Genomic DNA, 25,799 nt, shown 5'->3' on the forward strand with positions numbered 1-25,799 from the left:
CTTAAATCGAGAGACAACGTGAGCATAAAATGTATATTCCCCAAATTATCAAATATATTTAAATTGTAATCCTTCTCATATTACTTTAAAATTAATTAAAGTTAAAAGTCATGATAAATAAAAATATCTGCACTTGTTTCATTTTTTGATACAGTAAACATGCCAGATGTTATAAAGCACGGGGCGGATCCACAAATAATGAGACAATTTCCTTGGTTTAGCATTAATATGAAACGCTAATATTTCGAGCGTCGTGATTTGAGAATGCATGACGTCAAAGCCGCCCGAGCGATCGCCTCTGAAAGAAAATACATTTTTCATATTGTCCTTAGTTATATGCGGCCGACGCCAGTTCGTGCGTAATAAATGCCGTGCTGCCTTTTTCGGTAGGTATTTACAGATTTTTTTAAATAAAAAAATAAAAAATAAAAATGTTTATTTGGGATCCTTAGCTTAATTTACAGTTTTTTGTAGGTTCGATAATAACTGCATTAGTCACAAAGAGACTGTGTCGCAGCTATTAACGCCCGCTCCATAACATGCGGTACAAAATTTAAATAACAATAACACAGGAGAAAATTAATAAAATTACTAAAAATAAAACTAATCAATGGATTTTGTACGAGTGTGTGTGTGTGTGTGTGTGTGTGTGTTTGTGCGCGTGCGTGCGTGCGTGCGTGTGCGAGCATGTGTGTGTGTGTGTGTGTGTGTGTGTATGTGCATGTTTAATTTTAATAATTAAACCTTGATCAATGATTCGACATCATCATATTCAAGAGTCATTAGCCAATTAATCAATTTTATTTTGCAATCACGTAAAGAAAGTGGATATATTGTTAATAACATATTTATTTTATTATATAACTTGTTACTCATGTACTTATATTGACGGTTCACTACATCTAAACGACATTTATCAATTTTACAAACTTTATAAGTAATTCTTTTGTCTATAAGTAATAAGGGATCATATGGAAGGGACTTATGTTTACGCAGTATGGACATCAGTAAAAAATAACTTTCTTACACTATTTACTTTCCATAGTGCGAACAGATCTTTTGTTGGATACCTGATGGGTTTAAAAGCCATAACTTTTAATACTGCTCGCTGAGATCTTTCCAATCTTAGCATTTGCGTTTTATTAAAAGCTCCCCATGCAGTTATACAATAACCAATAATGGATTGTGCAAGTGCAAAATAGGCAGTTTTCAAAATTTTGAAATCAGCACCATTTCTCAATTTTTTAAAAACGTAAATTAGCTTTCTAACACGTGTGATTACAGATTCAATATGTCTATTCCAAGACAGCATACTATCTACAATTACACCAAGGTATTTGAAATTGTCTGTTCGTGATATAGAGAGGCAATCACAATCAGAATTACCTATGGTATTACATTTGTGTGCTAGTATTTTAAAAGATGTGTCTGGTTGGGAGATCTTGTTGGGAGAAAATGTTACTAATTTGGTTTTATTTAAGTTTAGCGTTAGAAGGTTTTGTGCCAACCAGTTTGAAACAATAAACAAAGCAGATTCAGCATGAGATCGGGCCTCCGCCCAATCATGCCCATGAATTATCAAAGCTGTGTCATCGGCATATGTTATTATGTTACAATTTGGAAGGGACATTTTGCATAAATCATTGATATATATCAAAAACAAGGTAGGCCCAAGAACACTACCCTGTGGTACGCCGTAACTGACAGATTCCTCATGACTCAGGATATTATCAATAATAACACTTTGATGTCTATCACTAAGGTAACTTTGAAACAATTTTAGGGCTATACCTCGAACACCCAAGTATTGAAGTTTGGAAAGAAGGATAGGGACTGAGACAGTGTCGAATGCTTTAGATAGATCAAGGAAGATACAAAGAGACTTAAGTTTATTGTTAAAATCATCGGCAATTAAACTAGTTAGCTCAAGAACCGCGTCCTCTGTTGATCTTCCAGATCTAAAACCAAACTGATTAGGAGCAAGTATGTTTTTAACATCAAGATATTGAAGCAAACGTTTATTTAGTATCTTTTCAAAGATTTTTGAAAGGGCAGACAAAACTGAAATGGGTCTATAATTATTAATGCTATCTTTATCTCCACCCTTGAAGATTGGGTGTACGATTGCTTTTTTGAAAACTTTTGGGAAGACACCACTAGAAATACATAAATTGAGAACATAATTAAGAACAGGGATTAATACATGCTTAGCAGCTTTTATTAAAGACGAGGGAATATCATCCCAACCTGTAGCAACATTATCTTTTAATCCTATTATTACTCCTTCAATTTCTTCCTTATCAGTATTTAACAAAACCATCGAGTTTGGCTCAGTTAATTCAGGCTTGTGGCTTTGGCACACACTGTTTAAACTATTGTTACATTGTATTTTTGTTGCTAGATTCTCACCAATTTGTACAAAGTATTTATTAACTGAGTTCACAGCATCAATAGGGTCTTTATGAAGCGATAGAAGTTCTTTATGACACGACAAAATTTTATTGTTTATATTAGCAAGTCTTTTAATAAGATTCCAAGTCTCCTTTGGATTCTTTTTATGTTTTTGAAATTCGACTCGTTCGTAACTACGTTTAACCTTTTTTAGCAAAGAGTTACAATATTGTTTATACCGTTTGTATATAACAATTAAAGTTTCATTATTCGGTTGATTTTTAGTTTTACGATACAAGTTATCCCTGTGTCTAATACATCTCAATAAACCTGGAGTAATCCATGGCTTGAGATTCTTGTATTTATTAGAAACTTTTTTGTAGAGAGTATGTTTTTTAACGGCAGAAGATACAATATTGACTAATAAGTTAGATGCAGTCTCAGGATCAGAGCAATATAGTATATTAGAGAAGTCGAAATGTTCTAGTTCATTAACACAAGCCATTATATTAAATTTTCTATCTGTATGAGCATAAGTAACATTCAAAATGTCATGACCTAATTCGCAGCAATAAATTACGGGTGCATGATCAGTAACAAGAGAGTCTAAAACCAGTGTAATTGATTTTTTATTGGATTTAAGTACGACAGGTTCAGATAGCCATATGGCCCGATCCAAGCAGCTTTGGATTCTAGTGGGAAAAAGATGCGCAGGCAACATACCGTGGGATAAAGTTAGATTTTGGTAAATATCTGAATGAGGGTCCAAGTTATTGGGTATAATATTAATGTTTAAATCGCCAATTAGAGCCACCGTAGTATGTGATCGTAGTGACAGTAGCAGTGCATCAAGAGAGTTGATAAAGTTCTCAATTTTTTTATATGCAGGCGATCTGTAAACTGCTAAGATTACTATACTCTTGGGAATTTTAATAACCAAACAATTAGCGTCTATTAAGTTTGGTTTTTCAACTGTAGCTTCAATATTGATCCGTATATACACAACGACGCCATCGTTTTGATTATTACAGTTTGTAGAGAAAGACCTAAATCCTCTCATCTGCGGAATATTAGGACATTTACTTAACCAACACTCAGATAGAATAAGTATGTCAAGATCAAAAGATAGTCTGTGCATTAAAATTGTAAGGTTTTCAAAATTATTAGTATTGCCGATACTCCTTATATTAACATGTAACACTTTTAAGAATCTATTTGCATTAATTAAATATTTTGCACAGTTTTCAGGGGAACAAACATATGCATTAGAAACTGCAATCAATTCTATATCCGAATTTATGCGTGATAGATCATCCATAATTTGAATTTAATATAATTACGATTGTACAAGAAACGAGAGAATTCCACAATTTGATGCAAATTATATATAGAGACCGTCTAACATGATGGGATATATTGTAATTAAATATGAGTACGGGTATTTTTACTATTTGACATAGTGCATCGTTTTTGCAAGTGATTGTTTTTGTAGATGTCTGTATTGATATACGATGGTGTATGTTAGTGTAATGTGTAGTATTATTATAAGTCATACTCCAAGACTTTGGAACAGTGAATGTATGCTTTGTGTGTGAATGTGTAAGTATGGAAGACGTATTATTTGTTGTAAAACTGTGTATTTTCTTAGTATTACAATGAGTGGTTAGGATGATAAACAAACTAAAGATTATATAAAAGAGGAAAAACATAAATGTATGCAACAAATTCCGATAACCATAACAAATTAGTCATTGTTTTTTATCCAACTTTTGTAGATCAACTTCATCATTTATTATGTGAAAAGCAGCCCCATCCGTTTCCCGAATAAATATCTTTCCTTTTGATGACCAACAATATTTGTAACCATTACTACTTGCGAATACACGTGCGAGGTAAAACAATCTTTTTTTCTTGGCTGTAAGATTTTCTGAAATAAAAACAGGCCTTGTGGGACAGCTTAGTCTTAGATTTTCAGTAGTGAGTCTGTTGCGTTCTTTATTAAATTTTTTATACATTACCATGACCTTCTCTTTCATGAGAACGCTAGTTAATTCGACTATAATGGTTTTGTTTTCCAAGTTTTTCTTGCCAATGCGAAAAACATCCTTTACATCTTGGGGTTTTATGTCCACATCTAAGATATTTCCAATATCAGTAAAAATTTTGAGTAAACTCGTCTTTGATTCAGAGTTCGCAACAGGAATATTCCTTATTTCCAGGCAAGTAGAGCGAGAGCCGCTTTCCAATTTCTCTATTTTGTCCTCTAAACTTTTAATATATTTTTGTTTCTCTATATTTTCAGATTTAAGTGTATCTATTTGAGCCAGTAATGAGATATTTTGTTGTGACAAAAACTCTATAGTATTTTGAATTTCACAATTTTGATCTTTAATTTCTTTGATTGCTTCATAAATTCTTTCATATTTTTGTTCTTGTTGTTCACGGAAATCATCAAATATTTTTTTTTTCATGTCTGACATAAAGGTGGATAATTGGGTGTCAACTGTATCAGACCGTTTACGTTTTGGACGTCGCAATGCCATATTATTCGTGTCAGTATTTGTGTCAGAAGACACATGTAAATCATGTTCCGACGAACTACGATGCAATTTTTGCAGAACCTCTAACTGAGGTTGCGATAATGCAGGCGACCGAGACGAGCGTGTAGATGTGGACGGTGGAGGCGAATGTCTTAGTGGCATATTGGTAGTATGGACGCAAACAAGTATTTGGTACAAACTTGCCCTCCCTCAATTATAAGTAGACCCTCAAGTAGCAAACTATAGTTAGAATACACTCACAGTTACTTCAACAGGTGTCATCCATTTATGTATGCGTCATCTCAAATAAGAACAGGCAGTTGTGTCAAGTTTATGCGTTCCTAGTATTTCTTCACAATTATATCTGATTGAATAAACGGTAATCTTATTTGGGTCCAAAGGTCAATTATTTGTTTTTTGATTAATGTGAGGGTATTCGTATTTAAACGGTTTTTGTTTTCAGATATTATAATTTTCCACTATTTCACTGATTAATCACTTATGATGTTTAAATACGAAATTTCGTATATCACTTTTTGCTGTATAATGCTCACTTAGTTGTTGTTTTCAATAATATTCTTATGATGATTCTATAGGGCAATTTAAAATTTCTTGATTTGTTTTTTACTATAAAATCATAACAATAGCAAAAAAATTGTCACAAAAATAATACCACTTATTGAATTCTATGTAATGAAGTTATTGTATACGTTTTTATTTATATGTAATATACTTTTATATTTTTTTTTTTAATAAAATGTACGGAGCTAATGTTTACCGTGACGTGCCCTCTCAAAATAGGAGGTTTTACAATTCTATTTCAGGATTTGCGTGTGGAGCTTGTTAAAGCTTTGACTGTACATAAGCTTTACAAACTTAGTATATTTTCGGAACACTTCCAATTAGTGATAAACGTCAAAAATATATGTATGTTTGTGTATAAAGGGAAATCAATATTAGCCAACATGATATGACATGACAAGGTGATAAGTATTCTCAAATATCCAATTAAAAGGAGTCTCGTATATAGACCTGTAAAATTTTAAAACAACATCCCACTCACTCCAATATTTTTATAATAAGTAGTACATATAAGTATATTCCGTGGGTGTTATACAAAACAAACACATCAATTAATTTTGCAACCCGAACTCAAATGGTCGACGTATGTGAGCACGAATTTAATAAATAAATTATTCGCACCTCAAAATTTCCAGGCGTAAATATAAGCACGTATTCATAATAAAAATAGACGTAATTGGACTTTGGATAGCGTCTTGCGCTAAATAAAGTATCAATTTCTCCTCAACAAATGTAGTAAATTTGAAACGCTAAAATAAGTATAATTAGTATGTAATATGTATAGAAGAGATGGTGTGGTCCCGGTATAGAATAGAGCACCCGTTCCTTTTCTGTAGGCGTCGCGTCGTAACAGTCGAATAGACGAATCTAATGAACGAGGAATAGGCAGCAGCGTCCCTCTTAAAACATTATCAACCCAACTGCGGTAGCCAACCCATCCGCCAAACGTAACAACTATTGGTAAAGGTTCAGTTCAGCAATAGACAGTAAACGGCTGATATGGATAGAAGAGATAACAACTTGTAAATAAATAGTAATTTACAAATGTGTTATTTTGTTTCAGATGAAAAAAAAAAGGTTTCCAGTGGGAACTAAGGGATGGAGGGAGACCTGCTGATAACGAATATTTCTAATAATTTAATCCATTACTAATAATTCCTTTCCCTCTTTATAACACGGGTTAGATTAGGTCAGATTAGCGTGAATATAAGGCAATTAGTGTGAGAATTATTTTTGCCAGCGACTTCGTTTGCATGACTGGTATATATTGATTGACCGCGATATAAAGTAACCTATATCCTTTTCCATCTTAAATATTATGTACGAGTATACATACAAAATTTTATGACGACTGATTGATGGATCAGCAATTAAGGTAAATCAAACACACTTTCACATTTAGAACATTAGTAAAATTAATAATAATTATTATAACTAGTCTGGCCATAAATACTGTTACATAAAATCATTCTCTTTTTCAACTTTTTAATTATTTAGAATTTGGAACACGTCTATTATTTTAAAAACTTCTTTCGATTTCGCGCCATTTCACATATTATTTCGTGTTCATTATCAAATTACAATATGGAATGGGGTGTTAAAGAAAATACGATTGCAGTGATCGCCTTACACAAAGTGGGTATGGAGCCGTCGGTCATATTCCAGACACTTCAAAAGATTGATATTAGCCGTATATTCGTATATCGTACTATCAACAGATACAACAACACTTCCATTGTCGAAGATCAGAAAAAATCGGGGCGGCCGTGTGCTGTTAGAACTACAAAGGCTGTTAATACTGTTAAAGCCAGAATTCGTTGAAACCCCATTAGGAAGCAAAAAACCTTATGACGAGAAATGAAAATTCCCGCTAGGACTCTGTCGCGTATTATAGAATAAGACCCGAAGCTCGATGCTTATCGTCGATATACAGGACATATCCTAAATCAATCTTAACAATTAAAGAGAGTGGATCGATCAAAACACCTTCTATCGCGATACACAGGTGAAAGGCACAAGAATATCCTCTTTACCGATGAAAAATTTTTCACAATTGAAGAACATTACAATAAGCAAAATGATAAAGCTTACGCTCACAGAAGAAGTAGCTCAAGTGATCGGAAAGGTACAAAGCGGTCATTCTCTTGCGTCAGTGGTGGTTCGGTGTGGCGTGTCTTATCAAGCAGTCACAAAACTACATTTTTGTGAAAACAGGAGTGAAATCTTTAGCCAAAGTGTATCAAGATATCGATAAATTTTAGTAATATTACATTACTTAAAAAAAAAATGCATTCTCATTTGTAACAGAACTCATGGCTCAACTAGGTATATTAACGAAATTAGAGGGTACAGAACCATAAGATTGTAGTCCTCAGTAATATACTCTACAGTATACTCTGTTATCTCCATATTTGTAAACAACGGTGACGGTGATAAAAAGCAAAATTGCTTTTCTTAAATTACTCTCAGTCTAGATCAGTGCACTCTATCCCTTTTATTAAGATGAACATATTCGTGTAATTAAAGCAGTTTCGTATCCATTGCGTGTTAGCCGCTTGCGATTAGATATCCGGAATGTGTAGGTATACACGAAGTGTTCATCGTTAATTAACATTTATCTTGTGTAACAAGTAGAAAGTATTTTGTAAACTATAGTCGAGCAAACGATCTGATGGAAATTAGGATCCGTTGCCATAAATATAAATACGATACTGAAGTGAACTTAGCTGATACATTGAGTTTTAACCCAAATTGTTGATTAACGATAACAATCAAAATAGGAATAGTTTATGATAGCGTGAGCTAGAAAAAATATTACCAACCCACTAGCCAAGCAACTTACAAAATTTTAAAGTTTCAATTGACATAAAGCGTTCTAGTAATTTTTTTAGTATTTTAGCCAGAGGATTAAGCTAATAGTATATTTTCTTATTAATATGAAAATTTGTAAATAAAATATTGGATGTTCGATACTCGATGCATATACTAAATGGATCTAAGCAAAATTAATACTATAGTCACAAATAGATCACGACCTATATTTACACAAGATATTTCTATTGTAAAAAAAAAAAAATTATAATTGTTACAAATATTTACTGCAATGGGTTACCATTGTTAATACTATTAGTTAGTTTGGTTAGTTTGCTAATTTTTAAATGGGCTCTAAATACCTGTATATATATATTTTTAATTATTTTAATTATTAATTTCAACATTTAGGATTCGATGCGAACAAAATAAGTTACAACAAAAATGCCACTAATACATCATAGGAAAAAGATTATAATTGACTGAATAATATCATTTTTTTTAGAGATATACAAATACACAGGTGTTTAATTCTTATGAAAGTTGGAGAAAAGTTTGGCGAGAAATTGAGTTACCAAAACTTGTTTGGATTCCAGCTAAGTTCAACGAGGATCCTTTTAAATTGTCGATATCCGTAAACTTGCAAAGACTCGACCGAATTTCCTACGACACGAACTTTCTATTAGGATTTTGAATTATTCATAAATCCCATAGCCAGATACATAAATATAGGTAGGTAAGCTTATTATAGGGTGCCAATGTGTTACGAGATAGAATAAAACTTATAAATTTTGTAGAATGCATTCATACATATAATAAATTAGTTCGAAATACTCATATAATGTACATATTCAAATTTACCATATCTCTGGCGACCTTACCTTACCGTACCTGAGGACCTACCATGAAGTATTTTCCGAAATTTCGGGGACGAATGAAACAGAAATTTGATGTTAAAAATACATAATACATGCTGTTTAAAATTATTAAAAATATTAAAATATCGTTCCTTTGGACTATTAAAATAGGATTTATGATGAACGAAATGTTAAACTCCATTTACTGGGTCGATTTTGATACGAACAAAAACACGAAATTGAGCCCGAAATTTCGGAATTTCATTTCATGGTAGACCACCTGGTTTCAGATTCAGAGCAAGTACCAGTAATTCCTCGTTGTTAGATTTCAAATAAAAAGAAAATATAAACATTGTACTCGTTAATATTAGTATAAAAGTAACCTCTGTAATAATCTAAGTAGGATATGGTCGATGTATGTACTAAAAATTAAATTCAAGTGTGATTAAGTAACGTCTAAATATAAAAAAAAAATACTGACTTTTACATTATAGTAATTCTTACTAGAAATATTGGTGGTAGGATAGTGATTAAAACAAACGATTATAGTTGAACGTTATCGTGAGTTAGATCCCAATTAACATGAATATAAAAGAAAAACACTGTCGGAGTCAAGTCGACAATGAAATTGAAATTTGAATCTTATGAAATTTAAAGAATACTGAATTGTTTACACGGTTGTTATATTTAAAAAACAAAAGTGTAAATTATTTCCTTTGTAAATGCAGCAATATTTATATATATCTTAATTATAACCCGTAATCCAAGTGGTTTATACTAAATCTATTGTAAGCAAACTAATTACAATAACACCAATATTCACAACAGACCGTGTACTCTTTTAGAGGAATATTATTTTATAATATCAGAAAAAATTACAGATAGTTTAAAGAGTGCATTGAGTACAGTAAGATAATTGAGGCCCAATTACAAGATTTCATAAATAGCTTTCATAATTAGCAAGGTATTCTTTACAAGATAACTACGGTACTTTATACCATAATATAAGAAATAATATTATTTGCTAAGCCTATTCGGTTATATCTAATATATTACTAAAAATATAGATAATATTTTTATATTTATTTTAGTACATCTTAAATGTTTTTATTTACTCTGTGCTATTATTAAGTTTCTTAATTTGTAGAATCAACTTAAAAAATCTCATTTGTATATTATTTATAGCTATTTAGACTAAATAAGTAGGTCACAGAATAAACGCAATTTTTTACCCCGTTTTGCTTGTTTGAAAGGAGAAGTATTATACAATGCATTCCTAGGCCCACATAGTTAACTAAAAAAGTAGTGTCATTTCAACAAGACCATAATAACAACCCCTTCCCATGGGTTACCAAGAGATGACTAAGGGAGCTTGCGTCTGTCTCTCTTGAAACATCACCAATGCCTAAGGTTGCCAACCCGTCTGCCAAGCATGGCAAGTACTAGTTAAGACCCCATCATACATTTTTCAAATTGCCAACCGGTGCAACACCTGAGCCCAAAAGTTCTTTTTGCATTTTTTAGAATAAAAACCTCCGTCCTCAAAATGCAAAAGGATCGTTACGGTAAAAACTAAAAGAAATTTCTATATACAACTGACTCACAGGCTAATGAACGTAAAGCCGCAATTAGTCTAGTAACATGAAATTTTACACAAAGGGTTCTTTCTAATTATACCTGTCGTAAGTGAGCAGTTGTGCACCTAGGGATTTTAGAAACTCTCGCGGGATTAAAACATGCAGAGTTTGTCCGGGAAGAGCTACCAAACTAATAGTAGGATTAAAATATTCAAAAACATAATGAAATGCAAGTATATAATATAATATTTTTTTGTATAAGAAAAAAACTGGTAACTTTTAATATTTACACATGAATTATTTCACTTACAAAATATCTGTCATTTTCATTACTTGAACGAAATAATCGACCCAACAAATTCTTTGAGGCTATATATTATATTTTAATTGCTTTAACATTTAGACCACGCTACTGTCTATACACAATGATATTTTATGTTGTACGTCCGCACATTTTAGTTAATTCAATAAGCACCTTGATGGTATGACGGTAGAGCCAGAAATAGGTATCCATTGACGCCCGCTAAGTGTTAAACTAACGTCGATACATTTCTTGTCGAAGCTTTGACGTAAGCAATATTAATGAGTACTACTCTACGTACTATAACAGTTTTAAAGTATCTATATTTGATGTTATTATTTATATAATACAATAAAAATATAGTATATACATATATGCTCACGAGTATAATCCATGAACTCTCGACATGCCTTTTCGCCGAGCAGATTAGAATAGTTATATTATTATTTAAATTTATTTAAAATAATAATATGTATACGTCGTATATGTCAATAATACTACAAATTTAATATTTTTGTATCTAAGGAAACTACGAAAATTTAAAATTCCTTTTTTAAATATTTACGGCTAAATGAGATGTTAACGTATTCAGTACAAAGTCTATCAAAAATTAGCTAGACACATATACAGTTCAGTAAATAAATTAAAAGGGATTTTCTACTATTGTCTGAGAGCGACTACGTGTTTGAACCAAACTACGTAAACAGTTCATGATATCATATCATAGTAGATCTTTTTAATCCCTTAATCACAATCTTACCTACCTATTTGCGTCAATGATACGCGTAATAATGTATTTAGAATAAAAAATAAACATTGTTATCAAGATTAAGCAATTAATTTTATAATTAGTAAGTTACACTCTTTAAATACACACGTAAATATTTCCTTAGTAATATAAAAGTGTACTTTTTTCATCGTTTCCACGATATTACTGTGGTAATACCGTAAGAAAAAATGTTCTTTTAATATTTGGCAATTCATATAAAACAATAAAACTGAAATATGAAGCTAACAAATGCAAAAAAATATATAATCATTATAATCATTAAAATTGATTAAGAAATGACGAAGGTATTACATAATATATAAATGTGTATTTCTATAAAAAGGTGTTGTAAACAACTTGTAAAAATATCAATCTTCCAGATCAATGGTTAAGCTATGTTTTCTACTATTCACTACTATTCATTTCAGTTTCTACTATTATGTTACTATATTGGTTTAAACACAATATAAACACTATATCATCTATACTCATATAATAAAGAGAAACGACTTGTTTGTTTTTTGTAATGAATAAAAAGTTTACAGCCGATTTTAAAAAATCTTTCACCTTTAGAAAGCTATTTTTTCTTAACATAAACAATAAAAAAGGGTCTATAGGTACTATTTACCTGCAATATTATATTGCGTTAAGTCACGATAGTGTATTTAATAGTAACATACACTATATATAATTTTCGAAAATTCTATCTACTCACGCGAAGCCGGGTCGAATCACTAGTAACTAAATATAGCTAGTAAGCTATTGAAAATAGCTGGGGTACTAGCTATATCGTTTCTACTCTACGGACAGAAGAATGCATGATTAAACATATGGGTGACGCAAGTGGCCGCCGCTTATCGATTTCATTATTTTTTTATCTTCCGCGTTCGCGCTTTCTAGCCTAGTTAAAGTAATTAATTATTAGCTATCTATTCAGTTCATTGACTATAATACGTACTAATAACATTTCCATGTTACAAACAAAAATGTTTTATAGTAAGTACTTGCCTACATTACTGTTGAAGCCGATAATAAAATACTTAAGCGACAACCGCGTAACATTGGAAAACGACACGAAACCGAGTTCTTCGCGAGTGTTTTTATTGAAACGAGTTAGTAATATTCAGGCAAAGACTTATATAATATGTACTTTTCTTTAATTTACCAAGAAACAACTATTTAAAAAATATAAATGTTTAAATCTATCAAAAAAGTAGGGTGACAGAGCCTATTTTTTTTTCTTTCTTTGCAACTTTTGAAAACAAATGTACCTTGCGCGTTTAAAAATACTAATAAGTGGATATATATTATGTACATGTATATGTAATTAAAAATTTGATAAGAAAAAAAACAGCGACGTGGACCGTAACAGAATTTATACAGGACAATTCGAACGTACAAAAAATCACAATTAGTTCAGAATTGGCATAAATGTCGTGTAACATACATACAAATCAATAAATATACGTACATATAACTATACCGGCGAATTAAGATCCGTCTCCTCTATGGAAAATAGTAAAAACACATATTTATTAAATAGTATTACTTATTTAAAAACCTAAACAAAACTCTCCATCAATTTTTTTATGTCTGTCATGATGAAAATTACTAGTATGTTTTCGTTAAAGTCGAAAGAGCCGATTGACGATCTTTTTGCATGAAACAATTTCCGTATAAATTAGTGAAAAATAGAGTGTATAAGTCCTAAAACAAGAATTCTTAATATGTGTGGCTAAATTATTACATGCGGATAGTGTTAGCCATAAATACAATATAAATACTTATTTATTATAATGCAAATTTCTATTCATTATTAAATAAAATTAACTGCGAATGTCGCCACATTTTAATAAATAAACAAGCTAAAATATATTTAACATTTTAAGGCTACTACATCGGACCCCAACCATAATCAATTTACGAGTAATATGGGTTAAAATAACACCCTAAAGGGCAACTACGATGGTAAACTAATTACTTCCATATATGCATATCGCCGTATTATATATTAATATATATTTCTTCTATATTTGTTAGTATTGCTTCGCATTAAATGTGTAAGTTATATTAGATTTAATAACATTATTTTTTAGGAAATTTAACGTACAGAACAAGAACAATATAGTTTAAATGCTTGAACTACGTTTTATTACATTTAAAAATGTTTAATTAGTACAGATTGATTACTCATATCTAAATTTCTTCTAACTATTGTAGTAAAAAGGAAATCTGCCTAATAGAGTGCAAATCTCGTTTGCCAAAAAAATCTTAAATGTGTAAAAAGAAATATAATATCAAACGAAGCATTCTACTCAGTACAATATTTTGTATTATGTAATGGAACCTAGAACCTATATACTACGTATCCAACACGTATTAGGTTTGCTTTTTATAACTTAATGTACACACGTTGTTATAAATATTTATGAATAAAATTTCCCAGCTACCTAATTTCGTTAATATAAAGTAATGTACGAACTTTTCTTTTGAACTCGTAAAAGAAAAATATTATATGCTACATAAACTCTAGGTGTCAGTAATATTAAATGAAGTTATAAAACATTCAGCGAAGGAAGTCCGTATCCTCCTGCACTCTAAGAAATTAAAGGATCCGACCAATCTCCGACGAATCTTAATTAGAAGGGAAATTGGTGAAGTTGAAAGAATCGTGTCGTGAACTCGACCTTCTAATAATCCCTGGCATTTAGGAAACTCTCGTAATAATGTTCCTACTTTTACTACATACATACAATTTGCAAATATATCCAACAATAATCCTGAAAGCATATTTAATTAATATGTTACAATCGATAATCGATCATGTATGTATAATTCTCACTTATTATAATTAATATACTATTTTAACAATATAATAAATAGAAAACTATAAATCTACAATAGATCATGGACACTAGATATTTAGTTGTCTGGAGTCAATATTACAGACACCGATTTCTAACTTCTAGGAAAATTCTGCTATTATATAAACTTGGCACTACACCAAGTATTTCTAAGCTTACATAATTGCATAATTATTTTCAATGAATGAAAACTATTGTATCAATGGCGCTTTTGAGTGAATTGCTTATTCTATGTACGAGTATTAATGTGGCATTAGAAATTTTCTGTACTTACCTTCACTCATAAAGTAAGGTATCCTAAATCTTCCTGATAATACTCGATCCCTTAACGACTGGAGAGTAGAACCGTCAAAGGGTAATGCACCACACACCAGCACGTATAATACCACACCGAGGCTCTGTAATAAGAAAATATAATTAATTATACGCTTAATTTATTATGGCATTCATCTTATTTTACTATTATATAAATGCAACGCAAAGTAGGTAAACGATTTCTATTTAAGGAAATTAAATTTGTCTTCATACTTTCCATTTAATTACATACTAAGTTACTTTAAAAAACATTTCCAACCTATTACATCATATGAATAATATGTAAACGATTAATGTAAATCATGCATCAAAGTATATTTTTATTAGCTTACATAAAGTACAGCTATTTAATATCTGTCTAATAACATTGGAACTGGATGGTATACAAAAGTTTAATATCGTACCCATATGTCAATTTCAGGACCGGTATATCGTTTGCCTTCGAAGACCTCAGGGGCGGCGTAGGGTGGGGAACCGCACCAGGTCGCTAGGAGTTCCCCCGTCGCATAGTAGTTACTGAAGCCGAAGTCTGCGATCTTGATGTTCATATTCGCGTCCAATAACAAGTTCTCCGCCTAAATAGCAAAAGTTTTCTTATACAAAAAGTCGACAAGTTGTGAAAGAGGGTCCAATGTTTCGAGATGGACTTACAAAAACTTGTTTTTGTATATAAACCATATTATAAAAGTGTAAAGGGCGAAACTCAGTAATCCTATTATATGTATGTCTGCAGTATAAAAATAAACAAATATAAGCGACAGAAATATAATTTCATAGTAAGAGTTTCACAGTTTACTATTACTATAATTAAAGCACTTTTATTACGTTAGAATTATGATTGTGTTCTCTGGCAAAAACCCCTCTTATGGAAGAGGCCTATATTAAGCAGTGGACAGGTAACGACTGATATAAATGAAAAAAATGGTATTTTTTATACAACCTAGAATGGCAAACAAGCTGACGGCCCACCTGATGGAAATTGGTTACCGTCGTCTATAGACATGAGCAGTACCATGGACATAACAGAGTATACTGTTTCGACCATGATATCCCCCATGCGTTGCCATTCCTGAGGACTCAGACGTTATTCCTCCGTACCCAGTAAATTCACGCCATACCCACCCTTTAAACCGAAACACAGCCATACAAACACAACTGCTTCACGGTTGAAACACGAATGGGACAGAGGTACCCAAGCAATCGACTTTTGTACAAAGTCTCCCTTTGGTGGTCTTGTGTTGCAGTCGTCTAACTACGTACGCCTAGCTTTTACTAATTTGTCTTTTTCTGATGTGAAGCGTCAATGCACGTGTTATTATGTTTGAGCCAATGAAATCTCTGACATACATAATTCCATTTACCTTAGTACATTCATTGTACTGTATATTGTTCATATCAGTTTGCAAACAATATGAATAAAGTTTAGGATTTAACAATATTGAAATAAAAAGTTTGCAATGAAATAACTAAATAAATTTAATTTGGTGCTTAGATAATTTGTATGGGCTCATTTAGAGAACATTTAGGGCACATAAAGAAATTAATTCTCGTAGACACGTTAGAATACAAAATTTTAAATTAAAAGTAACTAACGAAAATGTAGAATATGCTAACTATGCTAACCTTATTTATAAAATGGAATATAATATGAATTACATGTAAACTTAAAAAAATCATATTAGTACCATAGAATGCTGGATATAGTGACTGTATTTAAAAAGTTTATCTCGTTTTCCGAATGGTAACCATTATTTTAAAATATTGTAATGTAAAATTAAGAAAAGATGGTGGTGGATCAAACCTTGAGATCTCGGTGCACAATTCGCCTTTCGTGACAGTATTCAACTGCAGAGAGAATTTGCCAGAACTTTCTTCGAGCTGCCTGCTCCGCCATCCGGCCGTACCTCGCTATATAATCTGCAGGAAAAGATTAATTATGTATTAAATTAAGAAAGTGCCCTAAGTTCAGTTATATAATTTAGTTTGTTAATTCATTTAAAATTATAATGAACAATTTAACTAGTCGTACTCCAATAATATAGTCAATAATATAATAAATCCAATGAAACAAACCGATCATATTTAATATATCATTCCATGCCTTCCGTAGTAGCTAATAAAATTCGTAATAACAATTACTTTAAGTAAAAAAAAAAAGATAATAACTACATCAAATATCAATATAAAGGGTAATTAATAAATATCGACACAAAATATAAGTTTACCTAAATTACTCCACTGGTATTGATAACTAATAATGTTTAAAAAAAACACTTCCTTTTCGTTATCAGTTGTTTTCATTACAATAAAGCATATCTATTATAATTGTCATCGAGATTCGAGAAATTACTGGGTAACTATTATTCCAAAGCGATAGCACGCGATATTACATTTTGACAGTTCAGAAGTAGCAAACAGTCCTTTGATAAAATCGCATAACCCGTCGTGATAAAACGGCCAAGTTCACTACTAACACTCAATGCCCAATTCAAGGGCATCGGCAAATTTATTTATCCACACACAATTCCGCATTTACATCGTGAATACGGAACGAAAATTTAATGATTGGATGGCCTTAGTTGGCATAGTGTTAATTGCAACGTAGCGCGGTTATTTACGTAAGCAGACGCTCTTGACAATTCTGTGACTCAATATTTTTTAACATATTTGTAACATGTTGGTCCATTACTACATTAATATAGCTTAATACAAATTAAGTATAGCTTAATATAAATTAAACTATACCAATGATAATAATTGATATTATATAAAAGTATAAAATTTTGTTCCACAAAAAAAAACTGACTAATTGTGACAAAACCAGTTATTTTGATTTAAAAACTAAACTGCTGGATCGATTTCGATAAAATTTCATTGGGTCAAATCTGAAATTATATCTATTCAGATAAAAAAGAATTTTCCAACCCGATTTATAAACGACGGAGTTATGAGACAACAGACCTGTTTTTTGAAGTCGACTGATATAACACACTTTCAGTTCGATTAACATTTGCTCCTTTTCAGTTTTGCAACAATCAAACAGTTGCGAAATAACGAGATTTAAGATAAAATATCAATTTGGATGTTAATCAAATAGATACCTGCACAGCTACCGTAAAAGAGTCATTTAAAATCAATTGGGTGTTATCAGGTAATCTTTAAAGAGTATAATCATATTAAATGATAAGGCTCGAGTCTTTTTTATACTATTCAGAAGACTCTATATCTCTAAAATATTAGTAATTTTTTTTTATATTTATTTTAGCGAATGTTAACAACTTAGAAAGTTTTAACAACTTAGAAACATTCTTCGGAATAACGTGCATGATCAACTACGCTACACATAACAACTACAATAGATAATAATTAATAATTACACAGTATAAGGAGCAAAACTCTTTTCAAAAGTAAAAAAAAAAACAAACTATGATAATGTGACTCACATACGGTACCCTTCATGAAAAACACTGTCTTTTGTTTAAACTTCAAAAAGGAGGTTGTCAATTTGCCTGTATTTTAGTCTTTTGTGCGATATTTTCGTGAATTGTTAACCGATTCTAAAATTATTTTTGCAATCTCTTATATTATTTTGCCTCATTTCTTTTTTGTGAATTAAAATGTTTATTACTCTTAAAAGGGAAACAACAATACATACTCAATGTATTTGCATTTTTTATATCAGAACTCAGAAATAAATAAACAGTTCACTCTTAGATTATATAAAGTGTCTCCATACAAATTCTTCGAGAAAAGAGGATTAACTTTTTCATACAATTTTGCGTGATAAATAGTTATGAGTGTTTTCTTTATATCTTCTTTATTTATTTTTGTTCTATAATTTTTGCATATTTGCATGCATAAAAACTCATTTTATTTATTAAATAATTAAATATAAATACATCATTATGTGCATAAGTAAAATACTGATAAAAAAACGAGTCAGCTAATTTGACAAAAAGATGGCCCGTTTTTAGTCTTGATGCTCTATCTACATAAGAGTTCAACATACAAATCAAGTCGCTTCTCAATTCATGTCACGATATTTTAAAACACAAAAATCGATAAACGAAATGTTTTGTTCTTTTGTGGAATACCATAATTTGTCATATAAGTGAAAATCCAGCATTATCAGCTGCTAAATACAGATAATTAAATAACGCGGTAGATATTCACAAAAAATATCAACTTTCGGGGCGCACGAAGTCAGCTGCGCGCAAAATTGCTTTTCCCTGTCCCCCACTCAGTCCTTGCAACCCCTACAATACCCTTACTAGTGACGTCACTGCCAGCGTGCTTACGTCATAGACAAAGCGACCACGAACTTAGCGCCCTTAATCGATTTCGAGGTTACATTTATGCGCTTTTTTGTGGCGTCAATGTATAAGTACACCTGTATATTTAAAGCACGATTTAATATGTAGGTATGTCTGTATAGAAACATATAATAATAAAAGAAATGGCAAAATTATATGGGACTAACAAGAAAGTACATTTTATCAATCGTAAAAAAGTCATGTTCATTTCATTTTTAATGTAGTTCATTTTTTTAATGTAGCTTAAAACATGTTATTATTTTCCTATGGTAGACGCCCGTGGACTAAGAACTAAAATATAATTATTATTTTTTTTGGCTACTTTACAAAAATATACATTTACACAATTATACAAAATATAAGAATATCTTAATAAACCTGTTGTTATGTAATAAAAACTTTCGTCATCATCACTATCCTATTTTTTTTTTTAACAAATAAAAACATATGTATCATAATTTCTAATCTCAGATTCACCAAAAATTATTTAAAGGAAATATAAATAAATTTTATAACTAAATATAAGGTCTCGGTTTTATTTAATAAAATACAGCTTGTGTCATTTCTTGATAATGTTAACTAGTCTCCGATTGGGGATGACAAAACTTAGTCCAGTTTAACCCCGCTAAGACACAAGCTTGCAACGGATTGTGCTCAGAGGAATTGTTCAATATGATGCCCACATTCTACCATCGTACGGCTCGCCATCGACAGGGAGTTCATCCTCATGTCCTACAGCCTCAATGGTCGCGTACTGCGCGGTTTCAGAGATGTTTCCTCCCACTCAGGTTGTGGAATGATCTCCTTGCCGAGGTTTTTCCAAGAGCCTACAGCATGGGGTTCTTCAAAAGGGGGGTAAAGAGGTTTCTTCAGGGTCGGCAACGCACGTGTAATACCTCTGGTATTGCAGGTGTTCATAGGCTACGGTAATCACTTACCACCAGGTGGGCCATATGCTTGTTTGCCACCTCAGTGGTATAAAAAATATGTATCTTTCTACAGGTGAAAGAAGTTTTTAATTTTTTTAATTATTATTTGAGTTCATCCATTACAAACAAAAAATCTTTTCTCTTTATAATATAATATTATAGTTTACATTAAAATTAGAATCAGGTGACATTTTAATCCGAGGTAAAATTAAATACAATAAAGATGCATGATAAAATCTGACCTAAAATCAGGTGTTTAAATATATTCCACTCGCCATTTTTACCACTTGCTTCGGTACAAGGGTGCCTTGGCTTGGAACGGACGGCAAATTAATCATTGCTTTCATTTCAACCTTTTATAACCGTGATAGATCGCGTGCGCCCATAAAACATTATAAATCAATAAAAAAGGTAACATACAGGTTTTAATAGTACTTTACCTACATTTCTAATAAGTTAGTCGATGTAAGCATTTGCCGAGAATGACGTAGGTACATAATTATTATTTTTATATTATATTTCAATTTATTGTCAAGACTGAATTAATTTGACAAAATTAAAGTAATATGAGATTTATTATACTATGTTTTCTACAAATCTCTATCAGCCTCATACTTAGGCTCATCCTGCTTTATACATATTTCCTCCTTTTCAATCATTTCTTCCACAGTTCATCCACCTTTTCTTCGATCGTACCTTTCCTTTACATGTATCCCTTTATTAGCCTATATCCTTCTCCATCACTTATAGTATGCATATACCAAAATTTAGTAATTAGTTAGGCCGTTAAGGCGTTATACGCTAATAAACAAACAAACACACTCACTTTCACATTTATAATACATTTTTTTTATACGATTTATCAACATCTTGATCTCATATTCGGTAAATTTGTCATACGAAAAAAATATCATAAACATTATTAACCCAATTGCTTACCGAAAATTTCTCCTTTACTTGCATATTCTGATACGATGTAGATCATGTTTTTCGTCTCCATGACCTGAAACAAGAAATATTTTATGTAGAAATTCATTTATTGATTCAAAAATAGGTATGAGTTGCGGACATGTGCTTTCTTTGTACTTTGTAATAATACCAGAAGACTAGGGCTTTGTAAAAATATCAACGAAATAAAATAAAACTCCATTTACCCGATCTATACATGAAATATTATTACAAATATTAACTTTAGCATAACCTGATTATTTCTGTACCTATTGTAATTACAAATTAACACTGAAGTATAAATATTACATTGTCGCCTATCCGTAATAAGGACTTACATCATTGTTATTACATTAAGTCATTGATACCTAATTAGTAAATACTCCAATAAACTTATTTTCCATTTAACCGAACAATAAATTTCCCGTATTTCAGACATTATCAAGTATCTATAAATAATAATAATACAGTGCATAAATGGAGAGATCCAAACACCGGGAAACCTAGACTATTGTCAGATAATCCATGAATCAGATAATCAACAGAATAGGCCACCCCGTTCTTTCCCGTGGGTGTCGTAACAGGCGACTAGGAGCGAGGAATAGATGGCAGCGTCCCTGTTAAAATACTATCAAAGCGTAACTAAGTTTCCCAAGCCGCTTGCTAAGTGTGACGACTACTGGCAAACCCTAAAAGAGGCCTATGTTCAGCAGCAGATAGTTAACGGCTGATATGATGATAACGATGACTATATAGGATGTAGAAAGACATAGGCCACTATTTATTTCGGCCAATGAACGTATTCTGGCAATAATAATTTTGTCAAAAGGCTGTCTTTTTATTTATTTTTCGTAAAAGTTTAATGTTTGCGACTAATATTTTATTTTTCGAAGAAGGCGATAACATCAGTGAAAGTACAAATAGATATCTTTAAATATAAAATAGAATGTAAAATGTACTTGAGCAAATTTATATTATTATAAAAACAATTATATGTAATAAAAATTATAGGACCGGTATCGGATCATCCAATGTTAACTTCCGCAAAATCATGTTTACGATTTTAATTCCTACATAACCAAATGAAACTTATTATTATGCGGAAGTAATAAACTTATACTACTTGTAACTTATTTGTCTTGATCCTCAATCATATACCTATTTACTTAGCAACTTGACCGAAGGTCATGATTTACTACTTTTGGTCATGATATTTTAAAATAGATTGTTTATATACGAGTCTAAATTACACCTACTTATTATTATTATTATTTTAAAAGTAACAGTTACTTTTAAATTAATGGGAAAATTGAGAATTATTAACGCAAAAAAGAAAAATTAAAACTCTTCAGAATAACAATATAACAATAATGAAGCTGATATTCTTTCGGGAAATAATTTTAAAAGATACTTCTTTATTTCTTGGAAATTCTATCTCAAAAATTAGGAGTTGTGAGTAGTGACTCGTATTAAAAAAAAAGTCATATTAAAAACATAACGTATTTGAAATTCCAACCAGTATTAAAAAGAAACAAGACCGTATTTCCGTTGTAAATGTATCAATTACGCGATAACTTCGTCAATTCTGAACTACTCTTTTTATAACTTCCATATCTCTTCCACATTAATTTTAGCACAACTAAAAACAAATTTTAATGAAACATAATCTTCATTTGAATTAAAGTAAAAGAATGATTATGACATACACAAGAACATGCCTAATTTATTTTTAATATTTTTCAAGTTGACAGGTGGAAAAACACTCCTCATGAAGTCAAAAATGGATATCTGGAGATACCTATCAAAACCATCGATTTCTGTCCTAATCTTCTAACCTTGTTAATTCTAGAAAATTGCGCTATTTAAAAAAAAAATCCTATGTAAAATCAGTAAGTATTTGCATTTTTTATTTCCCCCATCTTTTTTTCTAAACTATAAATGTTTATATACGTTCCTAATAAAAATTTTATTGGTGTTATCGAGTAAGATTATGGAAGTTCACTGCATGTAAAGTTTTTGTTTAAATTCTGATATACATAATTATTTCTTATATCTAACGTTTTGTACCTACTCAGTCGTATTCATATTATGATGCTTCTTTGATAACATTATCTTATAAAATACTTGTTTGCTAAATAATTAAAAAAAGTCTCTACAATACTCTAACCTATGTAAAATAGCAAATGATATCACTGAACCTTTGGAACTTGGTTTTAAAAAGAAATTAAGCTGAAACTTTGAAACATGGTGGTAAAATAATCGTTTCAGTTTAAACCGCTGAAAACTTTAAAAGTTTTTAGCAATACAATTATTTATCTAATAGATTTATAACGATTAGATTATACTATAATATACCAGTTTAATTACAATTTAGACATAAGTACTTAAAATCTTTTCAATATTTAAAAGATAGACACACAATAATAAGTCTGATGTGAAATCTGATAAATTGATATTGTTACTATGAATTCTTACATTATATAGGCTATAAATATTGTAACTTAATTAATTCAATAAAATAAAATTTTTCAGATGAAAAGCGTAATGCGCATTGCCAGAGATGTGTGCGGTGGCGAAAAACGCTCGGCGGCGTGCCCGTGAACCGACCTCGGTCGTGGTAAAAATGTAAACCATCACTATAAATAAATATCTTTCAAATATGACTCATATCTGTCTGTCTGTCTGGAATTATAACAGCATCAAAACATACCGGGTTGCGGAAGAAAATAACAGATTTTTTTGCTCAGTCTTTGTTGTTTTATGTTATGGGCATGTAAAGTGAGAGCAGATATTTTGTATGTACTCGTACAACGGTATTATTACGATACGATAGCATTTTGTATGTTTTAATTGCACACACATTATATATACATACAAACGTATATAACGTATGACGTAGTTACTACAAGACAAAGTTTTGCTATTTGTCTTAATTTTATATGGAAGGAACGTTTTACGAGTTACAAGGAATATTAAATATCTATTTATAGCCAAAATATTACGAATACGCAATTAGGTTCGTATTAATTAGGAATGTAGTTTCAAACAACGGATATGAGCGTTATAATGTACAGAATGGACGGAAACGTCCTTCCCGTGGTATAAGGACAAACAGTAACCAGTCTCCATTCAAGACGAGAGAAAATGTTTGTATACAACTGGGTTGGCCTCCCATTGATCGAACAGAACTATAATATTGTCCGATGCATTGATACGATGTATACTGTTTACTGGACTTTACACAATACAAGTCCCATTGTTTCAATAACCATTGTAGTAGACATGGATAATATAGGTACCATTTGTATTGGTTTCTTCTGGACATTAATGCCAGAGAAAAGGTCATCACCCATTTCGATATTACCCATACCAGTCAGATATCTCTCTATCAGATTTATTTCGATTGGGTTCTTTGATATTATTTATTGAATAATAGATATTTAATATATCTGTCGTTGGGCCAATATATAGATATTGTACGTAAAATATATAGATATTGCTATTTATTACACATTGTAATAACGATTGAATTGTTTATTCACACATTTACATTTTGTATACATTTTTTCCAATTTATGAAAATAACTATCTAATAAACTTTTTTTATACGATTAATTATCAAAATGTTCTTTACTCATTATAATGGCAGGACCATAACGTAATAAGAACTGCACGAAGTAAAGTTCTTATTACGTTATGTTGCGATAAAGGCATAAAAAAGGAAAATAAACGATGTGTGTATGCGCGTCTAATTAACTTTTATTCTTCTTATTATTCGTGTAAAAAAAATTCACAAAAGTAAATTAGTATATTAAATTTTTCCGACCTATCCTCCTATTGTATTATAAGTATATTTTTATTGTTTTTTTTTTTTTGCTTTTTTTATATTCGAATGCTCTATACTTTTAGTATTATTTTTAATTTTATTTAATCTCATAGAGATTATTTATATAATACGAGTATCAGCATTATATTATAAAAGTAATAAATAGTACTTTTCACGTTTCCCCCTATATCCTACACACCTACTAGCAAATCCAACGTCTTAAAATTAGTGTAGTGTACTTGGATTTATTTAAACAAGCTTCACGAATGTAAAATTTATTTCGAGTATTTGCCAAGTATTCAGAGCAATTTTACTGTGTTAAATAAGATTCTCTGCTGATTAGTTATAACGCTGTCTGCTCTCTGGCTGACAATAAATAACAAATACTAAATCAAGTAAACATAAAACGTATGACTCAATCAAAACAACGCACATAATAATGTGACATGTGTATGCACGTAAGAAAATTTCCTGTTATAATTCTATTATACATATGTATTTATTAATTTTAATTGAACAACTAATTAAAAAGATTTAGATACCACTTATATAATTATTATTAGTATTAGATGTAATAAAATCAACAAGTAAATATAAGTGATTCTTCTTCACCCCATATATCACGTTCACACCAAATTTCATAGTGATTGGCTATAAGTTTTGGTAACAAACAAACTCAATTTTATATATTTATCTCTAATTATATATCTAGGTTATTTATAAATCAATGTAATTAACACGTATCAAAATTGTTATAATATATATTTGGTTAATTT

The 25,799-nt window shown here is 30.8% G+C and overlaps 1 protein-coding gene across 3 annotated transcripts in view; it reads right to left on the minus strand.

Annotated features, from left to right (window-relative positions):
- Nucleotides 1-25,799, minus strand: part of LOC113512877 (serine/threonine-protein kinase SIK2) — a 70,604-nt gene that overhangs the window by 16,385 nt on the left and 28,420 nt on the right. For all 3 annotated transcript variants that reach the window (XM_052894729.1, XM_052894731.1, XM_052894730.1), the window contains exons 3-6: nt 21,189-21,252; nt 16,809-16,924; nt 15,412-15,582; nt 14,967-15,090 (exon numbers count right to left, since the gene is read on the minus strand). In XM_052894729.1, coding sequence (XP_052750689.1) covers nt 14,967-15,090; nt 15,412-15,582; nt 16,809-16,924; nt 21,189-21,252 — 475 coding nt within the window. The remainder of the gene's footprint in view (nt 1-14,966; nt 15,091-15,411; nt 15,583-16,808; nt 16,925-21,188; nt 21,253-25,799) is intronic.

Source organism: Galleria mellonella, unplaced genomic scaffold, assembly GCF_026898425.1.
Source record: "Galleria mellonella isolate WM207_F2 unplaced genomic scaffold, CSIRO_AGI_GalMel_v1 utg23, whole genome shotgun sequence".
Taxonomy (NCBI): domain Eukaryota; kingdom Metazoa; phylum Arthropoda; class Insecta; order Lepidoptera; family Pyralidae; genus Galleria; species Galleria mellonella.